Source organism: Orycteropus afer, unplaced genomic scaffold, assembly GCF_000298275.1.
Source record: "Orycteropus afer afer isolate SDZICR_OR568_19922 unplaced genomic scaffold, OryAfe1.0 scaffold00061, whole genome shotgun sequence".
Taxonomy (NCBI): domain Eukaryota; kingdom Metazoa; phylum Chordata; class Mammalia; order Tubulidentata; family Orycteropodidae; genus Orycteropus; species Orycteropus afer.
The window spans coordinates 6,704,337-6,724,883 of record NW_006921648.1 but is presented as its reverse complement, the minus strand read 5'-3'; the positions used below and the strand labels follow the sequence as shown (position 1 = coordinate 6,724,883).

Here is a 20,547-nt window from a genome sequence, read left to right as displayed (position 1 = left end):
CCTGAGACAGAAGCCTCCGATTCTTCCCTACTGGTTCGGAAGAGGAAACGGACAGTAACAAGTAGAGAGAGAGAGAAATTCGCTGCAAACTTGTAAAAAGAATGACTCTGGGAGGAAACAGGGATGGCATGCACGTTAATGAATACTTACATAAATGTCTGCACCATAAAATCCATCCTGGTACACAACACTGCAAGGGCGCACACACAAAGAGAAACATCCAGATTAGTGCACTTCCCCATGCAGAGAACCACCCGCACTGGCCAGGTTCGTCCAAACCACAGGAGCGAGGAGAGCTTGCACGCTGGTTAAGGAGGCTGGAGTCACCATAGATGGAACCGAGAACATCAGGGTGGGCTTTGGTGAGGGCCGAGCTTCAGGATGTGGTACCCAGCACCCCCACTCTCTCAGGGAAAGGCACAAGTCTGGGAGATTGAGCTTCAGAGGCCTGGTGGGCTTGAGAGTCTTAAGAACTCAGAGTTTGCATTCACTCACACCACGAAACTCTCCCACCCAAATCCCCAAATCTGTACAATGTTAAGATTGATGAGGGTGGGGCATAGATGTGGTTTTTCCAACAAGGGCTACAGACGAATGACCTTAGGGAGACTGGACTGCCCAAATGGTTTGAAATTTCTTCACCTGTATCTAATTTTTATATTATAATCATCTACTTGGCAATTTTATTTGCTAGTCTTTTACAGCAAATCTAAGGGACAAGCTCCAGTTATATGTGTTAGAGCATGCATATGTATGGTATGTGTTTACATATGCATGTGTGTGCACATGTATATGAATACATGTGTGTATCTGTGTTGGTATATGTTGTGTTTATATATGCATGTGTGTGTACATATATATATATAGGAATACATATATGTGCATATCTGTTAGTACATGTGAATATGTGTTTATATAGCATGTGTGTGCATATGTAAATGAATGCATATGTATCTGTGTTACTATATGTGTACATGTTTACATATATGTATCTGTGTGCATATGTGTATGTGTGTTAGTACATGTATACATGTTTGTGGTGGTTTTGTTGGGTGCTGTCAAGTTGTTTTTTAACTCCTCATGACCCCAAGTGACAGATCAGAAATGCCCCATTGGGCTTTCATGCCTGTAGTCTTTATAGGAGCAGATTGCAAAGTGTGTCTCCCATGGAACTGCTAGGTGTGTGTGAACCACCAAGTTAATTGTTGCACCACCACGGCTCCCTGTATGTGTGTTAGTGTATGTGTGTATATAAATGCATGTATATGTGTTTGTATACATCCATCAGGGAGCTCTGATGGTGTAGTCCCTAAGGCATTTGATGGCTAACCAGAAGGCTGATGGTTCAAACCCACCAGCCACTCCTCAGAAGGAAGACTGAGCAATCTACTTCCATAATGATACTCTCTTGGAAACCCAAGGAGGGGTCGCTATGAATTGAAATCAACTTGACAGCAATGAGTTTGGTTTGGGTTTTATGCATCTATCATGTCCATGTGTGTCAGGGTATGCATGTGCATGTGTTTGCACATGTTGATACATATGTGTGTGCAATTATAGACATTACATCCAGATCAGGACAAGCTCATGGCACATGGCATGACTCAAGGAGCCTAGCTTCAGATCTCTGTAGGCTCAGCATCCAGGAAAGAAGAAACTTCTCTGGAGAGGAAAAAAAAAAAAAAAAAGACAAACCCCCTTGGATTTTTCCAGAAGTTTCCTGGTGCACCTTGGGAAAGGCAGCCAGGATAAGCAGCTTGTAGCACTGTGATCACATGAACTTAAAACCCCTCTGCACTGAAATGGAGTTCACAAGGATCCTGTGTAGCCCGAGTGCCTCTCAAGGCTTCTGTGAGGCTCCCAGGCTTCTGCAGTGTACAAATGCCTTTCTCCACCGGGGCTTCCCAAAGGCTGGTGGTTGTTATTAACCACCTTCCCTGATGTCCGCCCATGGCATTTCCGGATGATTTAGGATTCTGGCAGAGGACCTGTGAGCCCCAGGTTGGAGGTACCAGGGTTCTAGTAGAAGCCCAGCTTGGATCACCAAGGGTTCCAGCAGATTTCAGCAGCAGAGTGGACTCACATTTCAGCCATGTGTACTGAGCCAGGGAAGCCACTTTACAGCACACACACGCACACACGCAGCAGTGACACTGGTTTGCTGGAGAAGACCACAGTGCGCTTCACAGTGCTTTGCGGAGTTGATTGGCTAAACCCCAAGTCCCATTATCCCTCTAAAGGTGGCAGGGATTTCACACACGAAGGAGGTCGGTAGGCAGGGATTTCAGCTGTTTTCATTTTGATCTGAGAGAGCTACAGTTCAGGAGAGCCCTTGTCAGGTGGCGTGAACCCCTAATCCGAGATACTGGCCTGCTCAGTGTTGCGGGCTGCTCTTAGCATTCCCTTTCAACATTTCCAGCATAAAAAGAGAGAGTCTGCTGGGGGGCGGCAGGCAGGGTTAGCCTCTGCCAACAGGACTTGGAGCAGATCTGATGAATGAAGGAGAGCAATAAGTATTGACTTTGGGCCCAGAACCCAAAACGAATCATTTAGCCAGATCAAGAGAGCGTTTGTCCCGTTCCTTCATTCTGCCATGCTATTGCGTATTCTATTCCTGTGTTTGGAATTATTATTATTATTTTTCTTCCCTCTTCTATACATCCTCATTCCAAAGCAGGCCACCATTCAAGAACCAGGATAAATGGGTATCAGGGTCAAGTTTCAGCCTCACCAACTAGTAGCTATGTGCCCTTGACCAAATGACATAGCTATTTATCTGAGCTTCATTTACTTTGATGTAACATAGAGAAAAAAGTTAATAAGCGGCCATGTCCTGAAAGAACAGTGTGATAAGGTGCGTAACATGATGAGTAACATGCATGAGAGAAAGGAGGTGCTTACAACATGGTCACCGGGTGATGATTATTCTCAAGGCACCCCTGACTCATGGGACCCCGTGTATCAGAACAGAACTTTGCCCCATGGGGTTTGTTTTCAGCGGCTGATGTTTCCCAAGGAGGTCATCAGGCCTTTATTCTGAAGTACTTCTGTATGGACTTGAACCTGCAACCTTTCGGTTAGCAGCCAAGTGCATTAACTGTGTGTACCACGCAGGGACTCACGGCACTGCAGCACTTATTCAGCCTCAGCACCTCAGTGAGCTTTTCCCCCTACACCCACCCAAACCTCAGCTCTTTCTCCCTCCTGTGAACACCAATATCCCTTTTTCTGGCTCTCATCAAGGCTACCCATTAATTTCTACCGCATTTGAAAAGTACGTATGTATGTGGTCTCTTCTGCCTTAAGAGACGTGCCCCATAGCTTCTTTGTCATTTGATCCCACTAAATGCCCTAACACATTACCTTGCTGATAACCTGCTGGGTGCATATCACCCATATTTGAAAAGGGAGGTGGGAGAACATGACTCCAGGCAGAATTCAGTAGCTGATCTGGAGGAAGGTGTCCACACTCCCAGGGTTGTCACTGATCAGGCTGTTTGGGGCCAGTGGCTGTTACTAGTGCAGGAGAATTCCAAAACTGGACCACAAGGTAGGAAAGCAGCCCAGCAGTATGGACAGAACGCAATCCAGGCACGAGCAAAATAGTAACTGCGTGTTTCCTAGACTCCAATCATGACGCTAAGGCACAGAGCCCAAGTGGGCAAGCCAGCCCACTAGACCTGCCCTCACAGAGCTTACTAGCAAGGTGGGGATGGGAGGCACAGCCACAAAGCCATGCACGCACATGTGAGACCGCAGGTGTGACAGGCCCAGTGAAGGGGAAAAACAATGGTGCTTTGAATGTGTAACAGAAGGAAGCAGGGCTAGTGACAGAGGTCAGGGACCGCTGAGCAGGTGATGCAGAAATCTCAAGGAGCAGCTCAGTGGAGAGGAAGGAAGAGCAGACATGCAAGAGGAACAGATGGTGAGTGGCTCAAGGCCTGGAGGGTGCCTGCCATCCTGTAAGGGCAGGAAGAAGGACGCTGGGGCATTCAGAGGCCCTGCGGAAAAAGGAAAGGGAGAATTCTAGCTGCTCTTGTGAACTACAAGGAGCCTTGTGGCTCAGTGCCTCAGGCATTTGACTGCCAACCAAAAGGTTGCTGGTTTGAACCCACCAAGCAGTCCATAGAAGGAAGATGGGGCAATCTACTTCCATAAAGATTTTACCGCCTTGGAAACCCAATGGGGGTTGCTATGAGTTGGAATCAACTCGATGGCAGGGAGTTTGTTTTTTAGGATTTTTTTTTATTATAAACTACAAAGAGCCTTGGTGATGAGATGATTACACAGTCAGCTACTAACCCAAACGTGGCAGTTTGAATCCACCCAGCAGTTCTGTAGGACAAAGAACTGGCAATCTGCTCCTGCAAAGACTGCTGTGAGGTGCCATTGAGTGGGTTTCAACTCATAGCGACCCTGTGTATAACAGAATGAACCACTGCCCAGTCCTGTGAAGATTACAACCTAGAAAACCCAGGGGCCAGTTATTCTTTAGCTCATGGGGTCACTGCGAGTAGGATCGCCTTGACGGCACGTAACACTACAAACTACACCTGAATGCATTGCCTGTTTGCACCAAGTGTGCCTTCTGAATGTTCGGGAGAAAATGAACAAGAACGTGAGTGATATACCTGCTGCTGACAAAATAAGGAGCCGGTGTGGTCTGCCTCGTCTGCAGTGTGACACGGAAGTGCTCAATGGACTACCTGTTCATCAACAAGCTGTCTGCTTTCTCTCCACCGCTACTTATACGGCAATTAGTATGTGTCAGCCCCTCGTCTAAGCTTCCTGTGCTCATTATCCCATTTAATCCTCTTAAAACCTTTAAAAGATGGATAATATTATTATCGCCTCTTTAGAGATGAAGCTGGAGAGCTCGGTATCGACTATGCTGGGATTCCGGCCCCGGCAGTGTGGCGCCATGGCCCAAACTTTTAGCCCCTCTGGCAGGCAGTTAGTGGTTAAACTTGAGTGTGAGTCCAAATCAGCTGGAGTGCGTGTTGAGATGCTGATGGCTGGGCCCCGAGCCCACAGCAGCTGATCCAATAGGTCTGGATGGTGGTGGTGGGGCTGGGGGGTGTGGAAAATGTGTTTCTCAGGTGATGCTGAGGCTGCTGGTCTAAGGATTACCGTTATCCCAATGGCCACTGAAAAGATTCTGACTCACGGGGACCTCCTGTGCTCCGCAGGGTTGTCAGGGGCTGCCTTAATTAAATCTCCAGACCTCTCTTCCAAGGTGGCTCTGAGTGGACTTTACCTCCCACCCTTTGGGTTAGCAGCCGAGTGCATTAACCCTTCGCATCACCCATGTATGGTGTGCCCTCTAACCCACTCCAGCTCATGAGTGTCAGAAGAGAACTGTGCCCCATGGGGTTTTCAGTGGCTGGTTTTTTTGAAAAGAGATCACCAGGCCCTTGTGCCTACATGCTCGGGTAGACTCACACCTCAGCCCTTTTGGTGCGCAGCTGGGCACGTTAAGCATTTCCACCATCCAGGGACTGCAGGTCTGCAAGCTACACATTTGGAGAATCATTGCTATACTGACATGCCATCTCCAAATGTTATTTCACCTTACACTGGGATAACACTGAAGGGCAGTCTCCGAGATTCTGTTTGTAAGGGAAAGCTGGGCCTAACAAAACCCTTACTAAAGTCTCCTGACAGTTCCCAAGAATGTATCCAAACATATTTTCAAGGTCCATGGAAATGGCTGCACTTAAAATATCAGATATGTAAGGGAATGTGGGCTCAGGGTTCAAAGTCCAGTATGTACCTACAGATCCATGGATCGCAGCTGAGATGCAGAAGGAAGGCGTTGAGGGCCTGCATTAAACAGGTGCAGGCCTATTTTAATGCAGAGATGATCTGCATAGCCATGCAAAAGGAATTGTCTTGCTTGTTAATCAGTTAGGGACTGCAATATGCTTCTGCAAGAACATAATGCCAATGCACCTCTCATTTTCTTAGGAAAGTAATAACAGTGGTTAAATATTTGGATGCATGCAAGCAGGGAATGATTGCAACAGAGCAAATTAGTTTGCTTAAAAAAAGAAAAGGAAAATATAGGATGCCCCCAAACTATACAATCTGTTTGTGTAATATAATACAGACCAGGCACAAATAGATTCTGGAGGCAAAGTCTATTTAAAACTGCTCTCCCTGCTGCCCCATCCAACTGGAAAACCAATTAAAGTTTTTTTAATGGGTTCAAATCTAGCTGTTTTTGAATGGCTATCAGGTGGACCCAAGAATTCACTGATAGTTGTATAAAATTGTGTGTACATGTGTGTGCATTTATATGACAGTTTTTTTTTTAAATGAAAATTGTACCTTTTGAATCAGATTTTTAAAGGCAGCTGGAACATCCTACCTCCTCCAAAAAAAGTTGAAGCACTACTTTCCAAAAATGCCCTCAATTGAAAGGCTTTTTTGTTACCATTTTAAAACCATCTAAGAATTTGAATAAGAAATGACACTAAAAAGAAGCGAAAAGCTAGAGAGAATTTTGGAAAGTATGATGACCATGTATATCGGCAATTTCATTTCCCAGGATGGAATCACACTAAATGAGAAGGAGCCTTGGTGTAATGGTGAAGTGTCTGTCTGCTAACAGAAAGGTTGGTGGTTCAAACCTACCCAGACAGACCCAAGGATCTGCTCCCATAAAGATGATAGGCTAGAAAACCCTCCAGGGCAGTTTTGCTCCATTACATGGGGTCACTATGAGTCGGAATCAACTTGCTTATCCCTAACAACAACAACAAACTAAATGAGAAGGTTCTTAAGCATCAGATAATACAGAGTGGGATCAAAAATCAAGAAATTGACACCACAAAGCCTGGATGATGTCTATACTGAACAATAGAGACCCAGCCTCGGAACCTGGTGTGAGAGGCTGAATTAGGGTCAAACTTCCCCAAGGTGCTACCTGTGGCATTCCCTCTCATACTAGCCAACTCCAGAAACATGTTCTGAGATCGGACATCTTTTCTTTACCCAAATTAGCAGAGTTCACTCCAAACAGTTTTCAAGAGAGGTCTGGGAAGCTGTGTAGATGTGTCACCACTCCCCCCTCGATGAACGTCAGAGCACTGCCCAAAGATACCAAGAGGACAAAGACCAAAACGCTACTGCTGAGGCCCACGGGAAGCAATCTAGATGAGGAGGGAAGCCTCAATCTGTGGTGTTGGCATCACACTTTCTCACCAGGAACCAACGTACTTGAGGGGCTTTGTAACCTAGGCCAACACCTAGGCAACCAGCTGAATTTCCTTCTTTCCTACTGACATATAGCTTTCACTCTGTGCAGTTTGACTCTTGCCCCTCTGTCCTTCCTACTGCCCCTCTCTGGGAATTCTGCCTAAGTGTGCTTTTGGCATTCCAAACATGATATTGTCGACAAAGAGGCACAAGCCACAACTCTAACCAACATGTTGAGTGTATATTGCTAGAATATTAAAATTACACCACATTCCTGGCACTCACAAACACACACTTTCACCATGTGGAGACACCTGGTCCTCTCCCTGGTGAACAAGGCATCATGAGTTATACAGTTACTCCCAGCAAAGAGCATCTTCATTCCAAGTTAGCAAATTTTCATTTCACAGCAGGTGTGTTCTTCTGGAAGTCTTATAAAGTGTTCATGGGAGAATAAGCCTTATAATTCTGCTTTCTCTCTCTCTCTCTATATATATATATTTTCAATATAGTCATGAAAGACTGAGGGTACATATACTGAAAAGCTACAATTACCATCTATAGAGGTAACAGTGTTCAAAGACACTCATGTGGTATAAACATGCAATTTTGCATTTATGGCTTATGAATCTTCCTTTTGTAATTACATAAACCTAGAGGGTAACTTCTTGGGTCTTTTTCCCCCTTCATAACCCACTGTGGCCTCGGGAATAACAAATCATGATTTCTGCATTTCTTGATCCAAAAAATAGTCTCCATGTGGAGTAACAGGGGTAATGATCGTACTGCACTATTGAAGGTCCCTGGTGTCACATGACAAGATACATGACACTTAAGAAGGGCAGATGCTTTGGGGGAAGTGACAAATATTTAGGGTCCGTTCCTCCTTGGTTTATGATTACTATCTTTTTGGTTAAAAATATTTTGTCATTTTGCCCACTAAGAAGCCCAGAGTAGACCCAACCCTAATGTCTACACACAGAGAACCCAGTGGGCGTTGTAAAATTTTTTTGCTTTTGACCCAACCCAAATGTCCACACATGGAACCAGTGGGTATTGTCTTATTTCTTTGCTGTTGACCCAACCCTAATGTCCACACATGGAACCCAGTGGGCAACGTCTTATTTCTTTGCCTTCATGTTCTCCTTCTCATGATTTCATCTATCCATCCCTTCACATTCTTAACTGTGCTTTACCATATGCATTTTAACAACACCTCAATTGCTCTATTTTGGAATGGGTGAGATATGAGTAAATAATTGGAAAAACTGTGTTTCCCTTTCTCACAATGGGGAGATGATGGAGATTAAATGAGGTTTTCTAAAAGATCTATAAGCAACAAAGCTCAAAAAAGAAAGAAACATATGTCATTAGCCCCTTTACACTGTTCTAAGTGCTGTCATATTCTTTCTGCCAACCAGAAAGCCAGTCGCTGGCCAGAGAAATCTCCTATCAGACCACCTTGGACGTGGCTGGGTTCCCCTTCGGCAGGGCTTCATCAGGCTCCACGCTACAGACATTTGGCTCTGGATCATTCTTTCTTCTTTGTGTGTGTGTGTGGGGGCATGTCCTGCACACATTGAGCAGCATTCCTAGTCTCTACCCACTAAATGCCAGAAGCACCTCCCCCAGGTGTGACAATCAGACATGTCTCCAACCATGCCAAATGGGGGCACAGTCACCTCGGTAGAGGACCAGTGCCTTAAGGACATCTTTCTGACCTTCCTATTCCAGAGAGGCCGGAATATTCTACTGTCAACCCTAGCAGCAAGGCAGAAAGAGTGGGGTCTCAAGATTACAGGCAACACATGAGTAGGTTTTGAGGGGCATTTGCCAACATGTCTCGATGTTCACCTGCAAATATGAGGGTCCATGCACAGAAGGCCCCAGCTGACCACAGGGAATGGTTTAGTGTGCATTTTCCCCATACAGGGGACAAGAAGACAAAGGCCAATTTGGAAAAACACCCACCTACAACAAAACTTCCTCCCAATGTCACTCAGCTCTAGAGTGTCTGCATATGACACATCTCATTTCCTCTTTTTAGCACAAAGTTCATGAACTTCGCAGTGCAAGGTGTCTTTGGACAGGACAGCAATGCCACCCCAGTGACTGTTATGTGTGGAAAGCTCGGTCGGTGGGTGAATTCAGGGGGCAAATGTGATCCAACCTCCTTATAACCAGGAGTTTGCAATCCTCTGGAATCCGACTTGGGCTGTAACCACGTCTCTCATCTCCAGCATTCAGTCTCAAAGAGAATTTACATAACAACATGTGACACGTCGAATGCTTAAAGGCACCAACCATGACAGGACAAATGACACTCATTTTTCAATACTCTTTTGCAAGGTGCTGCACGCCAGGGGGATGTGAGGGGGTGCTACATGCTTGAGGGGGGGGTGGCTCTGGGAGGGGGGTGTCAAGACCAGCATGCACTCACAAACAGCTCCGTGCCTCTAGGAAAGGGAGGGTTGTGCAGGAGGGCCCAGCAGGCTGGTCCACTTACCCGCCATAGGCCGGGATGGGGGGCGGAGGCGCCGCGGCCCGGAAGGTGTTATACACGGTGCGGCCGCGGCCACGCAGGTGTGCGCCTCGGTAGGCTGCCGCTGCGGTGGCGGCTGGATACGGAAAGCCGGGCACTGCGGGGAGAGGAGAGAGCAGAGAAAGGCTGGTCAGAGGCGTGCGTGCCTACCACGGCGGTACCTGCCCCCAGGAGCCCTTCTCCTGGCAGGACCAAGGCCCAGGCCACCTCCAGCCCCCGTCCCAGAGGCTGAGGTCTAAATGTACACAGCAGGGCAGAGGCTAAGGACGGTCTGGTTAAAATCATGGTACCTCTGCTCAAAAGAATACTGTAAACAGCAAATATTTATGAAGAGTTCTTTATCACAGGAGAAAAAGCTCACTGCCAAACACCTCAATTAAAATAATAATTATATATGCATATATATATATGAACAACAACAACAACAAAAGAATATATGTGCAATGTGTTCTCAATCACGTTATATACATGTGTATGTCCGAGTGTATGATGTGTGCACATATGTGTGTGTATACAGGACCCCTGAGTGGTGCAAATGGTTGATGTGTTTGGCCGTTAGCCGAAAGGTGGGAGGCTCCAGTACAACCAGACATGCCTTGTAAGAAATGCCGAGAGTTGGAGTCAACTGATGGCACCTTTGTGTGTATGTGTATGATGCAGGTATATATATGTGTATGTATGTATGCATACGTGGAAGTGAATTTGCATCCATGTATGTGTATGTAGGTATATTTACACACATGACATATGCCCATGTAGGACGAATGCACATATTTCAACACATGAGTAGTTTGAATCTCTAGGGCTGGATTGTATGACTAAATGTCAGTTTTTCATTTGTGGCTTTTTGCCCAACCCATTTTCATTTGTTTTGCACATCTTCCTTTTAGTCCATACAGTGCTCATTGTACATTTTAATTGAAGTACAGTATTCCTGAAGAAACGTGTATGTGCCATAGCATACAAACCACTCATATCCCAGCAAACAGATCATGACCAACACTCAAAGCCCCCTATTCCACCCCTATACCCCATGCCAAGTCAATTCTAACTCGCAGCAACTCTACAGGGCAGAACAGAAGTATCCCCGAAGGCTTTCCAAGGCTGTCATCTTTACAGAAGGAGATTGACACATCTTTCTCCTGTGGAGCCGCTGGTGGGTGTGAACCTCCCACCTTTGTGGTTAACAGCAGAGTGCCACCAGGGCTCCTCTCAGGAAGATTACAGTCAAGGAAACCCTATGGAGGGATTCCACTCTGTGCCTCATGGGGTTGGCCTGAGTTAGAGTCAGCTTGACAGCAGTGGGTGTGGTTTTATTGAGACTCAGGCTAGGAAGGAGACAGACATCCTCTGGTATGGTAACGAAACAAGAGAAATCCCACGAGGAGGTGGTTCTTCGTAGTGTGTGAAAGTCTTCTCCAGCCTACAGTCTATTTGCCCAGAGGGGCTCTGCCCTCTGCTACCATTGCCTTTATGAGGAGAAGCACTCAACCCCATCTCATCCCATTACCGGAGAAGCCTTTCCACCCACCTAAAGCATAGTGGCTAAGACACTTGCCTGCTCACCAGACGGCTGGTGGTTCAAACCCACCAGCCACTCCTCGGAAGGAAGGTTGGGCAATCCTACTTCCATAGTGATACTGCCTCGGAAACCCAAGGAGGGGTTGCTATGAGTCGAGTTTGACTCGACAGCATGTAACAACAACGACAACAATAAAGCATGCATTCAGGTGAAGGTTGTAAGGGGAGGAAGAGGCTAAAATAATCTTGGAAGGGAAACTTAAGAGTACATGTCAGAGACCCCAGGAAATCACTGCTTGCTACCTGAGGGAAGGTCAAAGATTTATACCCTACACCCATGGGCCCTGGGTGCCACAAATGGTTTGTACTGGACTGCTAATCCAAGGGTTGTTGGTTTAAACCCACCCAACAGTACAGCATGAGAAAGTCCTGGCAATCTGCTCCTGGTAAGATTATAGCCAGAATTTACCCCTGAAACTACTGCTCTGAGATCATCTTAAAACCTTAAAGCAATGGTTTAAGAAGAAGCTGAAGTCTTTAACCCAAACAATAATTTAGCTTAACTAGTAAACAATCCTGGCACTGAGCCTGGTGCTCTTTGAAGATCTATTTACATGGATCTTAACAGACAACTCGAAAGGTTAGATAAGAATCTTAGGGGATCAGTGAGTTTGTGTAAATGATGAAAGGAGGCTGAGAATGGTTGCACAACTTGGATGTAATCGGAGACACTGAATTGTGCATGGAGAAGTTCTGGAATTGGTGTCAGTCCAGCTGTGCATCCTCTCAACAACAACAAAATCAAAACAAACAAACAAAGATTACAGCTGAGAAAACCCTATGGAATAGTCTTATTCTGTATCTGTGGAGTTGTGAGAGTCAGAATTGATTAGACAGCAATGGGTTTGATTTGACTTTTCACCTGTGGTCACTGTATGTTTGCATGTGGTTAAGCCCTTGGCTAACAACCAAAATGTTGCCAGTTTGAATTCACCAGCCACTCTGCAGCAGACAGCTGTGGCAGTCTACTTCCAGAAAGATGAGAGCCTTGGAATCTCTATGGGGCAGTGCTACTCTGTCCTAAAGACATACTCTCTCTGAAGTGTAATCAACTCGATGGCGGTGGGTTTGGTTTGCTCTGGGTCGGGCAGGAGTTGGAAGGGCGAGGATTGGGTGGAGCTTACCATAGGACCAGTCCCAATTCTGTGCCACCCTGTGGGACTGTATAGGCTGCAACAGGACACGTGAACAGGAAGTACAGGCTGATTGGCTATTATCTGGAATTCTGTGTGTTCCTGACTGGAGAATAGCCCGCTTGCCTTATAGTGGGTTCGACCGTATCTTTCTTTCAAGATGAGGCCATGCTGCAATGGCAGAAGCCAGTCAGAATGACTGCATTTATTTGTGCCTGAGAAGACCACTACAGCTAAGTTTAACCTTTTCTTAATGGCTGTCACAGACAATTCGTGCACTTTTATTTAATACTCAGCTTGCCAGCCTCTAGCACCAACGTGTCCCACAAGTGTTCCAACAAATGACCTTGTACATGCAAAGCCCTGTAATCTTAATGGGGAAAGTGGAGAAACGCTCATCTTATAAAAGCCCAGTGGCAACGAGGTATGAGATGCTTGTTGCAGTATCGGGGGGAAAACGAAGGAGGCCGGTATGACCCGGAATCTCTTGCCACAGTTCAAATATTAACTTTTCCCAGGAATGTCCTGGATTTTGAAATAAAGAAAATGTGAAATTCACAATCTGGTGGAGCAGCTGGCTGCTTGTGTGAGGCAACGCGGGAATGAGACTGACCCATTCGTTATCACCAGACTGAGCGAGACAAGATCCCGCCCGGCGACAAGCAGGTTTTACAATAATTCTTGGAGGATTTAGATGTCGAGATACAACATTAAACAGAAGCTCGGCCACAGAGCAAGGGGCGCACGTCTGACAAGAGTCGAGCCAGGAGGGCGCTCGGTACCCGTTTTGTGCTGGGAAGAAAATGTCTCTCCTGACGTGGGGACAGGTATCTACAGGTGACAAACGGACTCTCTCCGGTGGCCCCAGCCAGGCACACTGAGGAATTCCTTCTGGAGAACACGGGAACTCCACCTTCCGTGGAGAGCGGTACTCTCAGGCACAACAAAGATGCTTGCCAGGTCAAGCTACAGACAGAGTCCCGGAGTCCAGAGCTCCCAGCTGGCTGACGTGCTTGGTTGCGTCTTTCTTGTGGATGGTCTAGAGCTGGTCCAGGGGCCTCTTGGGGAAGCTCTAAGGGTTGTCATGGTTTCTGAGCATCTCAGCCCTTCCTTCTCTCCCTTCCTTCTTCCTCCTTTCTTCCCTTTATTCCTTTCCCTCTCTTTCTCCCTGTGTTCCTTCCCTCCTTACTGCCTTCCCCCTTCTTCTCTTTTCCTCCTCATTCTTTCCTTCCTTCAGCTTAATTATTCTTTTTTATATGTGTATATTAATAACTAGGAGCTCTGATGGTGTAGTGCTGAAGGCATTTGATTGCTAACCAGAAGGTTGGCAGTTCAAACCCACCAACCCCTCCTCGGCAGGAAGATGGGGCAATCTACTTCCATAGAGATACTGCCTCAGAAACCCAAGGAGGGGTCGGCATGAGTCGGAGACGACTCGACGGCACATAACAGCAACAACATGTGAATATCTATATGTAAACCCATTGCTGTTGATTAGACTTTGACTAAAGGCCACCCCAAGCGTGACAGAGCAGAACTGATTGATAGGTTTCCTTTATCTGTAACCTTTACAGAAGGAGAGTGCCAGACCTTTCTTCTTCTGTACCACAGGGGGTGGTTTTAAATTGCCAACCTTGGGGTTAACAGCTGATTGCAAATTGCTTGTGCTACCCAGGTACCTTTATATATGTACACACACACACACACACACACATAAAGGGTCTCTGGAGGTATAGTGGTTAAGGCATTTGGCTGCTAACCAAAAGGTAAGTGGTTTGGCCCCACCAGCTGCTCTGTAGAAAGAAAGATGAGGCAATTTGCTTCTGTAAAGATTTCTAGCCTTGGAAACCCAATAGGGGTGGCTATGACTTGGAATCGACTCAATGGCAGTGAGTTTGGTGCAGTTGTATAGACATACATATACATTTATTTATTTATTTCCCACCCCCTCCTGAATAGGCTGCCATGAGCTGCCCCAGGGGTAAGAGCAGAGAAGTAGCTTGAATGACCAACATGAAGGAGGACTCCCTATGGTTCGAATGCAAGCACTGGTCTCCATCTATTGTGCTCTGTTTACAAGACTGGCTGGCACAGGAGGCCCTGACCCTGTGCCTGGACCCCTTGCAGGCATTAAACACTGTGATGCTCCTCCCTTCTGGGGGCACAAGGCCCCTCCTGTCACTGCACACCTTCCCTGTCACCACCCTCTACTCCAAGCGACCTACCCAGTACTTGCAGATCAACAGCATGCAAACGACTCAACAGTCTTCCAATCAGAATCCATGGAAACCTACTTTCTACTTGCATCCTGGTTGGCATGCTATAATTGACCCACAATAGCAAGCACACGTGGAATATGCTTGACTGCAATGACAAGGGGGACGGCTTGGACAAATGGACTGCTTTTGCCATGACTGGAGTCCTGTGACTGTGGCAGACTGTCAGGGTTCTGGGTAAGGCAAGGCACACACTCTCCCCTCAGCCAGGTGATACCTACTCACAGGCATCTGGTCACCACCTCCCTCTGCACAGCCTGGCCCCTATGCTCCGGCAGCACTGCGACACTCGGTGCCTGACTGCAGTAACTGGTACAACCAGGAGCAGCAGAACATTCCCAACTTGCCCGATTTGCAGGGGCACATTCCTAGTCCTAACTTGCCTGATGTGCAGGGGCACATTCCTAGTCCTAACTTGCCTGATGTACAGGGGCACCCTGCATTCCTCCATCTCCATCAGGGCCTTTCTCCCCCTGTGGCTGGTTTAGGATGGCACAGCACTCTTCTTTTGCTACTAAGACAAATGATCAATATCAAGGGAACAGAAAACACAATGTTTGTGGGGCTTCCTTTAGACTCCGTGTGGAATGGGGCAAACTGTGTTGATGTACTGGTACTAGCACATGGCAACATGCATACTGGTAGGAATTACCTGGACAGGTGATCCAGACACAGACTAAAGAAGACTGAAATGGCTTTATCCTTGTACCACAGAGCAAGCAAGCATCTCCGTCATATGCTTGCTTTGTGGCATGACACTTCTCTCTCTCTTGTTTTCTCTGTTTTAGAGTTCATACTATCCTGCCATCTAGCAATGCCACATCTCAGGCATTTGGATTCAGCATGTGAGCACTAAATGCATAAGCCCACTGTCAAATGCAAGCCCACAATGTCCTTTCTGTTGCTGGAATGGAGTAAATCAGTCTTCAAAGAAAAGTCACAACCCTTTGCCCTGTTCAACCTTTGAAAACACCCCTTGTTTGGAAAACAACGATACCAGAAAGAAGAGAACCCAGATAGATGACAGACATCTGTGGACCCCTACACAGACATTTGATTACTTTGTAGTTGAACGTTAAGTTAATAAATAAACAAATAGACCCTAATCTGGAACAATGGTAAGGATTCAGGCTGATTTGTGGATAAAGTATAAATCTTTAGTTCTTAGCATGAGGGACATAAAACCAAAGGGTGTGTGGGAGGGACTCCACCACCATTGAGTCAATTCCAACTCTTAGCAATCCTATAGGACAGAGTCGAACTGGCCTGTAGGGTTCCCAAGGTTGTAATCTTTAGGGGAGCAGACTGTCTCATCTTCCTCCAATGGAGCAGCTGGTGGGTTCAAATTGCCATCTTTTGGTCAGCAGCCAAATGCTTTAACCAAGGGAGGGCAACATCTTAGGTTCATTGCACCAGAAAGTTTCCCTCCTAAACCTTATCCAGTATGAATCAAACTGATGATTCGATGAAAATTGGATTTCGCTCATAATCTACAAACGAGTTTCTTCCAAAGAGAAGCAAAGAAGAGTTTCCGGAGCAAATACCATTTCCTCATCTTGTTGACACATCAACATTTCCAGCCACCCACTCCCACCCTTCAGCTAGCTGTCTACCCAGGGCATACTCTGGGGTGTTTAGTGACCATCAAAGCTCTTGAGAATAAGGAGGAGTCAATGACTCGGAAATTTAGAATGTAATGAGAGGCCACTGAGACTCGTTCAACCATCGAGGCAAATCAATATTTTTAAACAGAAAACGTGTGGGTGTATCAACCAGCCCAAGCGGAAATTCACCAAAGTGTCAAGTTTGCTGCCTGCCTCCCCGTCCGAGACCGAGCCCCAGCCTCCCACTTGGTATGAGCTCTGTGTTCAATGTATTTACAGTGACGAGTGGGTATTCTCCACCTCTCTGTCTTTTACGAACATGGTGCTTACCTTGGAAAATAAACACAAATGAGATCATCTCACCAGCGCAGAGCTCCCCAGAGAAGTAACACAAAACCAGTGGAAAATACTTGAGGGTTATAAACTGCATATTAAAGTTTTAGAGCGCTGGGAGAGATGGAAGAGTAGCAGATGCAAAACTCGACAGGGGGGCAGATTCTGCATCGAAGCCATAAAAATATACAACCGCTTTAATGGGCAATTATTCTTTGCATTTGTGCGTTGGCTTGAATTTGCAGGAGACTGCCAGATGCCCTGGAAAAGGTGTACCGTCAGGATGGGTGGGCGGCTCTTTCTTTGTCTCCTTTCGCTCCAAACCACCATAGCTCCTCACTCTTGGGGGCAGTTCTAGGCTGGAAGATGCTTGCACCCATTTGGGGTTGAACCGCTCTGTAGGGCAGTTACGGTAGGAAAGTTTCACTTACATAACTCTGGGGGTGCACACGCCTGTCAGGAGTAGGTTCCCGGGCCCTGCAGGTGTCCCCTGGGGGAAATTCCCACTCCATGTGCTGGACCATCAATTAAGAAACAGCCTAAGAGGTTAACACACAAGGCAAGATACGTGGCCAGCGGTAGTTTCTGTGGCTCTGGTGGTTTCCAAAGCAGAGCTTCGTCTAAGACACATCATAAGGAATAACTAAACCATCTGATTAGTTTTTTTTCCAAAGAGAAAAAAAAAATCTTTTTTAAAAAGAATATTCTTTAATAAAGGTGCATCTAATTAGTTTAAGAAACAGAGCTGAAGTACAACGAGGTCACTATCTTTACGCAACACTAAATGGAAAATGTAATTAATTTGAAGCATATTAAGTTCTAGGTCAAAACGCAAATAGAAAGGTATTTTTCTTTTTCTTTTTTTTTGACTCAGTAATTTCAGGACTTGGACAAAAAAGCATGCATGTGTGCTGACAGGGAGAGGTGGGTCTTTCATCCACTTGGTCATTTACAAAAAGCCCAAAATGGCACTTAATTTGTTGAATCTCTCTTTCTCCCATTCATATATACTCATTCCCCGAAACACATATTTGGGTGACTCGTTTCAGCATCAAACGCATGCTGCTATTAAATACTGCTGTTTGGAAGTAAATAAATCTACATTTTGGACAAACAGTTCCTTATGGGACATCCTCATTTGAAATGCATTGAATAGGAAAACAAAAAAATTTCTAATTAATGTACAAGTCTAATCACCATTCCCCACATGGAAGAGTCATTTTTCACTGTTCATTTGCTTGGTTTAATCTCAAAACTGACATAACAGAAACGCAACGTCCTATAAATCTCCCCTCATTTGTTTCTTTAATATTCATATTCCATTGAACTGCAGCTGCTTGTTTTGCTGCAGCCCATTACAACATGCAAAAGTGTCGATAAAAATATTATGAAAGGCAAGATGCGTTTCTTCCTGGCTGCGTGTGCCATTTACTTGGGGAAAGACAATAAATAGCTCGTGGATTGTCCCTCGGCCTGCTGCTTGGTGGGTGATTAGTGATTAATTACCTTGCAGCAAATTGACATGGCACGAGGAAATTGACACAGCCCTGATTAATTAACTTTTTATGGGCGGTAGTTACTCACAAAACATTGGGCACCGTAATTGAATCTCTTTACATAACGTCATGGTACAAAAGTTTTAGTCACATCCAAATTAGCCAGAAGTTTCCAGGTTGTTATGGGTCTGATTAGGACGGGTGGAAAGAACTGGCAAGAACTTGAACTTGGACAGAAATGCCCACCGTTGCAGAGAAAGAGATGCTGATTCGGTAGTGGTTCGACTGCCCAAAAGCTCAATCTATTGACCGAAGTCTCTATATCAGCTTGACTTTGAGGATAAAACTGCATCACCCTTAAAGGCTTCATTTGCTTCCTGGGTCACTGGCTGCTACTTGCTAGTAGCTTCTCCATGTTCTGTCTCCTCGGGCCATCTCTGAAAGTCAGCCGCTGCCCAGGAGAAGAGACCAGGTGATCTGCTCCCATAAAGATCACAGCCTAGGAAACCCTATGGGGCAGCTGTACACTGTCCTATCGGGTCCCTGTGGGTCAGAGTCACTGACAGCACACAGCAACAACATACACAAAGGTTGATTTTACTCCTCAGCTCATACCTGTGGGTTCCAGCATCACCTCCTCCAAAGAGTTTCCTTCTACCCTAATGCAGCCTCTTTCTGATCCCCACGCCCTTATCATCTTCCTCAGTACATGTTCTTTCACTTACCACTGTCACTCCTCAGAAAGAAGATGGGGCAATCTACTTCCATAGTGATACTGCCTCGGCAATGCAAGGAGGAGTCGCTATGAGTCGGGTCCGACTCGACAGCACACAACAACAACAACCACATCATCACCATACTTCTCCCCTCTGTCCATGGGGCAAGGAACCTTATTTGACTTACTGCGTGTCTCCAAGAATCCCTGGTTGTGCAATGGTTAAGCTCACAACTGCTTACCAGAAGGTTGGCGGTTCAAACCCATCTAGTGTCTCCAGACAGAGACCCGCTTATGTAAAGATTACATCTTAGAAAATTTTATGGGGCAGTTCCACTCTGACACTTAGGGTCCCTTTGGTCAAAATCAACTCAAAGGTCCATAACAAATCAACACAGTGTCTCTGGCACTGGTAGAAGGTAATCACTGAATTGTGTGTTGATTAAATTATCAGATAAACTCAGAACACCACAATAGTCCAGTTACAGGCGAAAATGGAGGGTAGTCTTTGAGCTAAGACTTGCAAAGGTAATAATTAAGACGCCATGCATGAAGGACGCATATTCTAAGAAAACTTTGGATTCGTGATGAGTTAGTGGTGAGGGGGCCTGACCTCTTCCGTCTAAAGACTCAGGTTGTGGCCACTGGACTCAATTCCAAGCTGTGTATTTCATTATCAGCGGAAGGAGCTCTGACCGCATGATGGTAGTAGCTCGCTGTTATCATTGTGGCCGTTAGGTGACTCATGGCAACCCCATGCACAACAGAACAAAGTGTTGCCAGTCCTGTGTCATTCCCATGATCCGATGTGGGTCTGACTACTGTGATCCATGGGATGCTCACTGGCTGATTTTAAGGAGGTTTCCAGGCCTTTCTTCCTGGTCTGTCTTAGTCTGGAAGCTCTGCTGAAACCTGGTCAGCACCACAGCAACTCACAAGCCTCCATTGACAAATAGGTAGTAGCTGCATAGGAGGGGTGTTACCTGGGAACTGAACTCAGGTTTGCGGCATGGAAAGTGAGGATTCTGCCAAGGAACCCCACTGCCCCCCGTCAGCAGGTACCAAACTTTTTATTGCCTGTATCGGACTTATAATGACCCTATAGGACAGAGTTGAACTGCCCCATAGGGTTTCCAAGGCTGTAACCCTCACAGGAAAAGACTGCCATATCTTTCCCCACACAAAGCAGCTGGTGGGTTTGAACCACTGACTTTAGGATTACCAGCCGAGTACATAATCACTGTGCTACCAGGATGCCTTTAGTATTTATTAACACTTGCTAATTACCGGAGCCATAAATTAACTCACTCACTCATCACAGAAACATATGAACCAGGTGGTACTGCCACTTCACTTTTCTTGGGAGGAAACGGAGGCACAGACCACAGAAACTTGTCCAGTGACTTGATTCCAGGCAGTATGACACCAGGGCCCACATTCCTACCTACCACACAGCACAGCGAGGACAAAGGCATCTCACGTTGCCTTTGAGACAAATCTGTCCCATTCTACTCCCTCCATTCCAAACCAAAACCAAACCCACTGCTGGAGAGTCCATTCCGACTCACGGTGACCCTATAGGACAGAGCAGAACTGCCCCATAGGGTTTCCAAGTTGCAAATCCTTACAGAAGCAGACTGCCTCATCTTTCTCCCACAGAGTGGCTG

General features: G+C 46.2%; 1 protein-coding gene across 1 annotated transcript in view; it reads right to left on the bottom strand.

Annotated features, from left to right (window-relative positions):
- The window catches only part of RBFOX1 (RNA binding fox-1 homolog 1), a 440,214-nt gene that overhangs the window by 52,493 nt on the left and 367,174 nt on the right, over positions 1-20,547 (bottom strand). Inside the window, exon 9 of the mRNA XM_007939608.2 lies at positions 9,707-9,839. Coding sequence (XP_007937799.1) covers positions 9,707-9,839 — 133 coding nt within the window. The remainder of the gene's footprint in view (positions 1-9,706; positions 9,840-20,547) is intronic.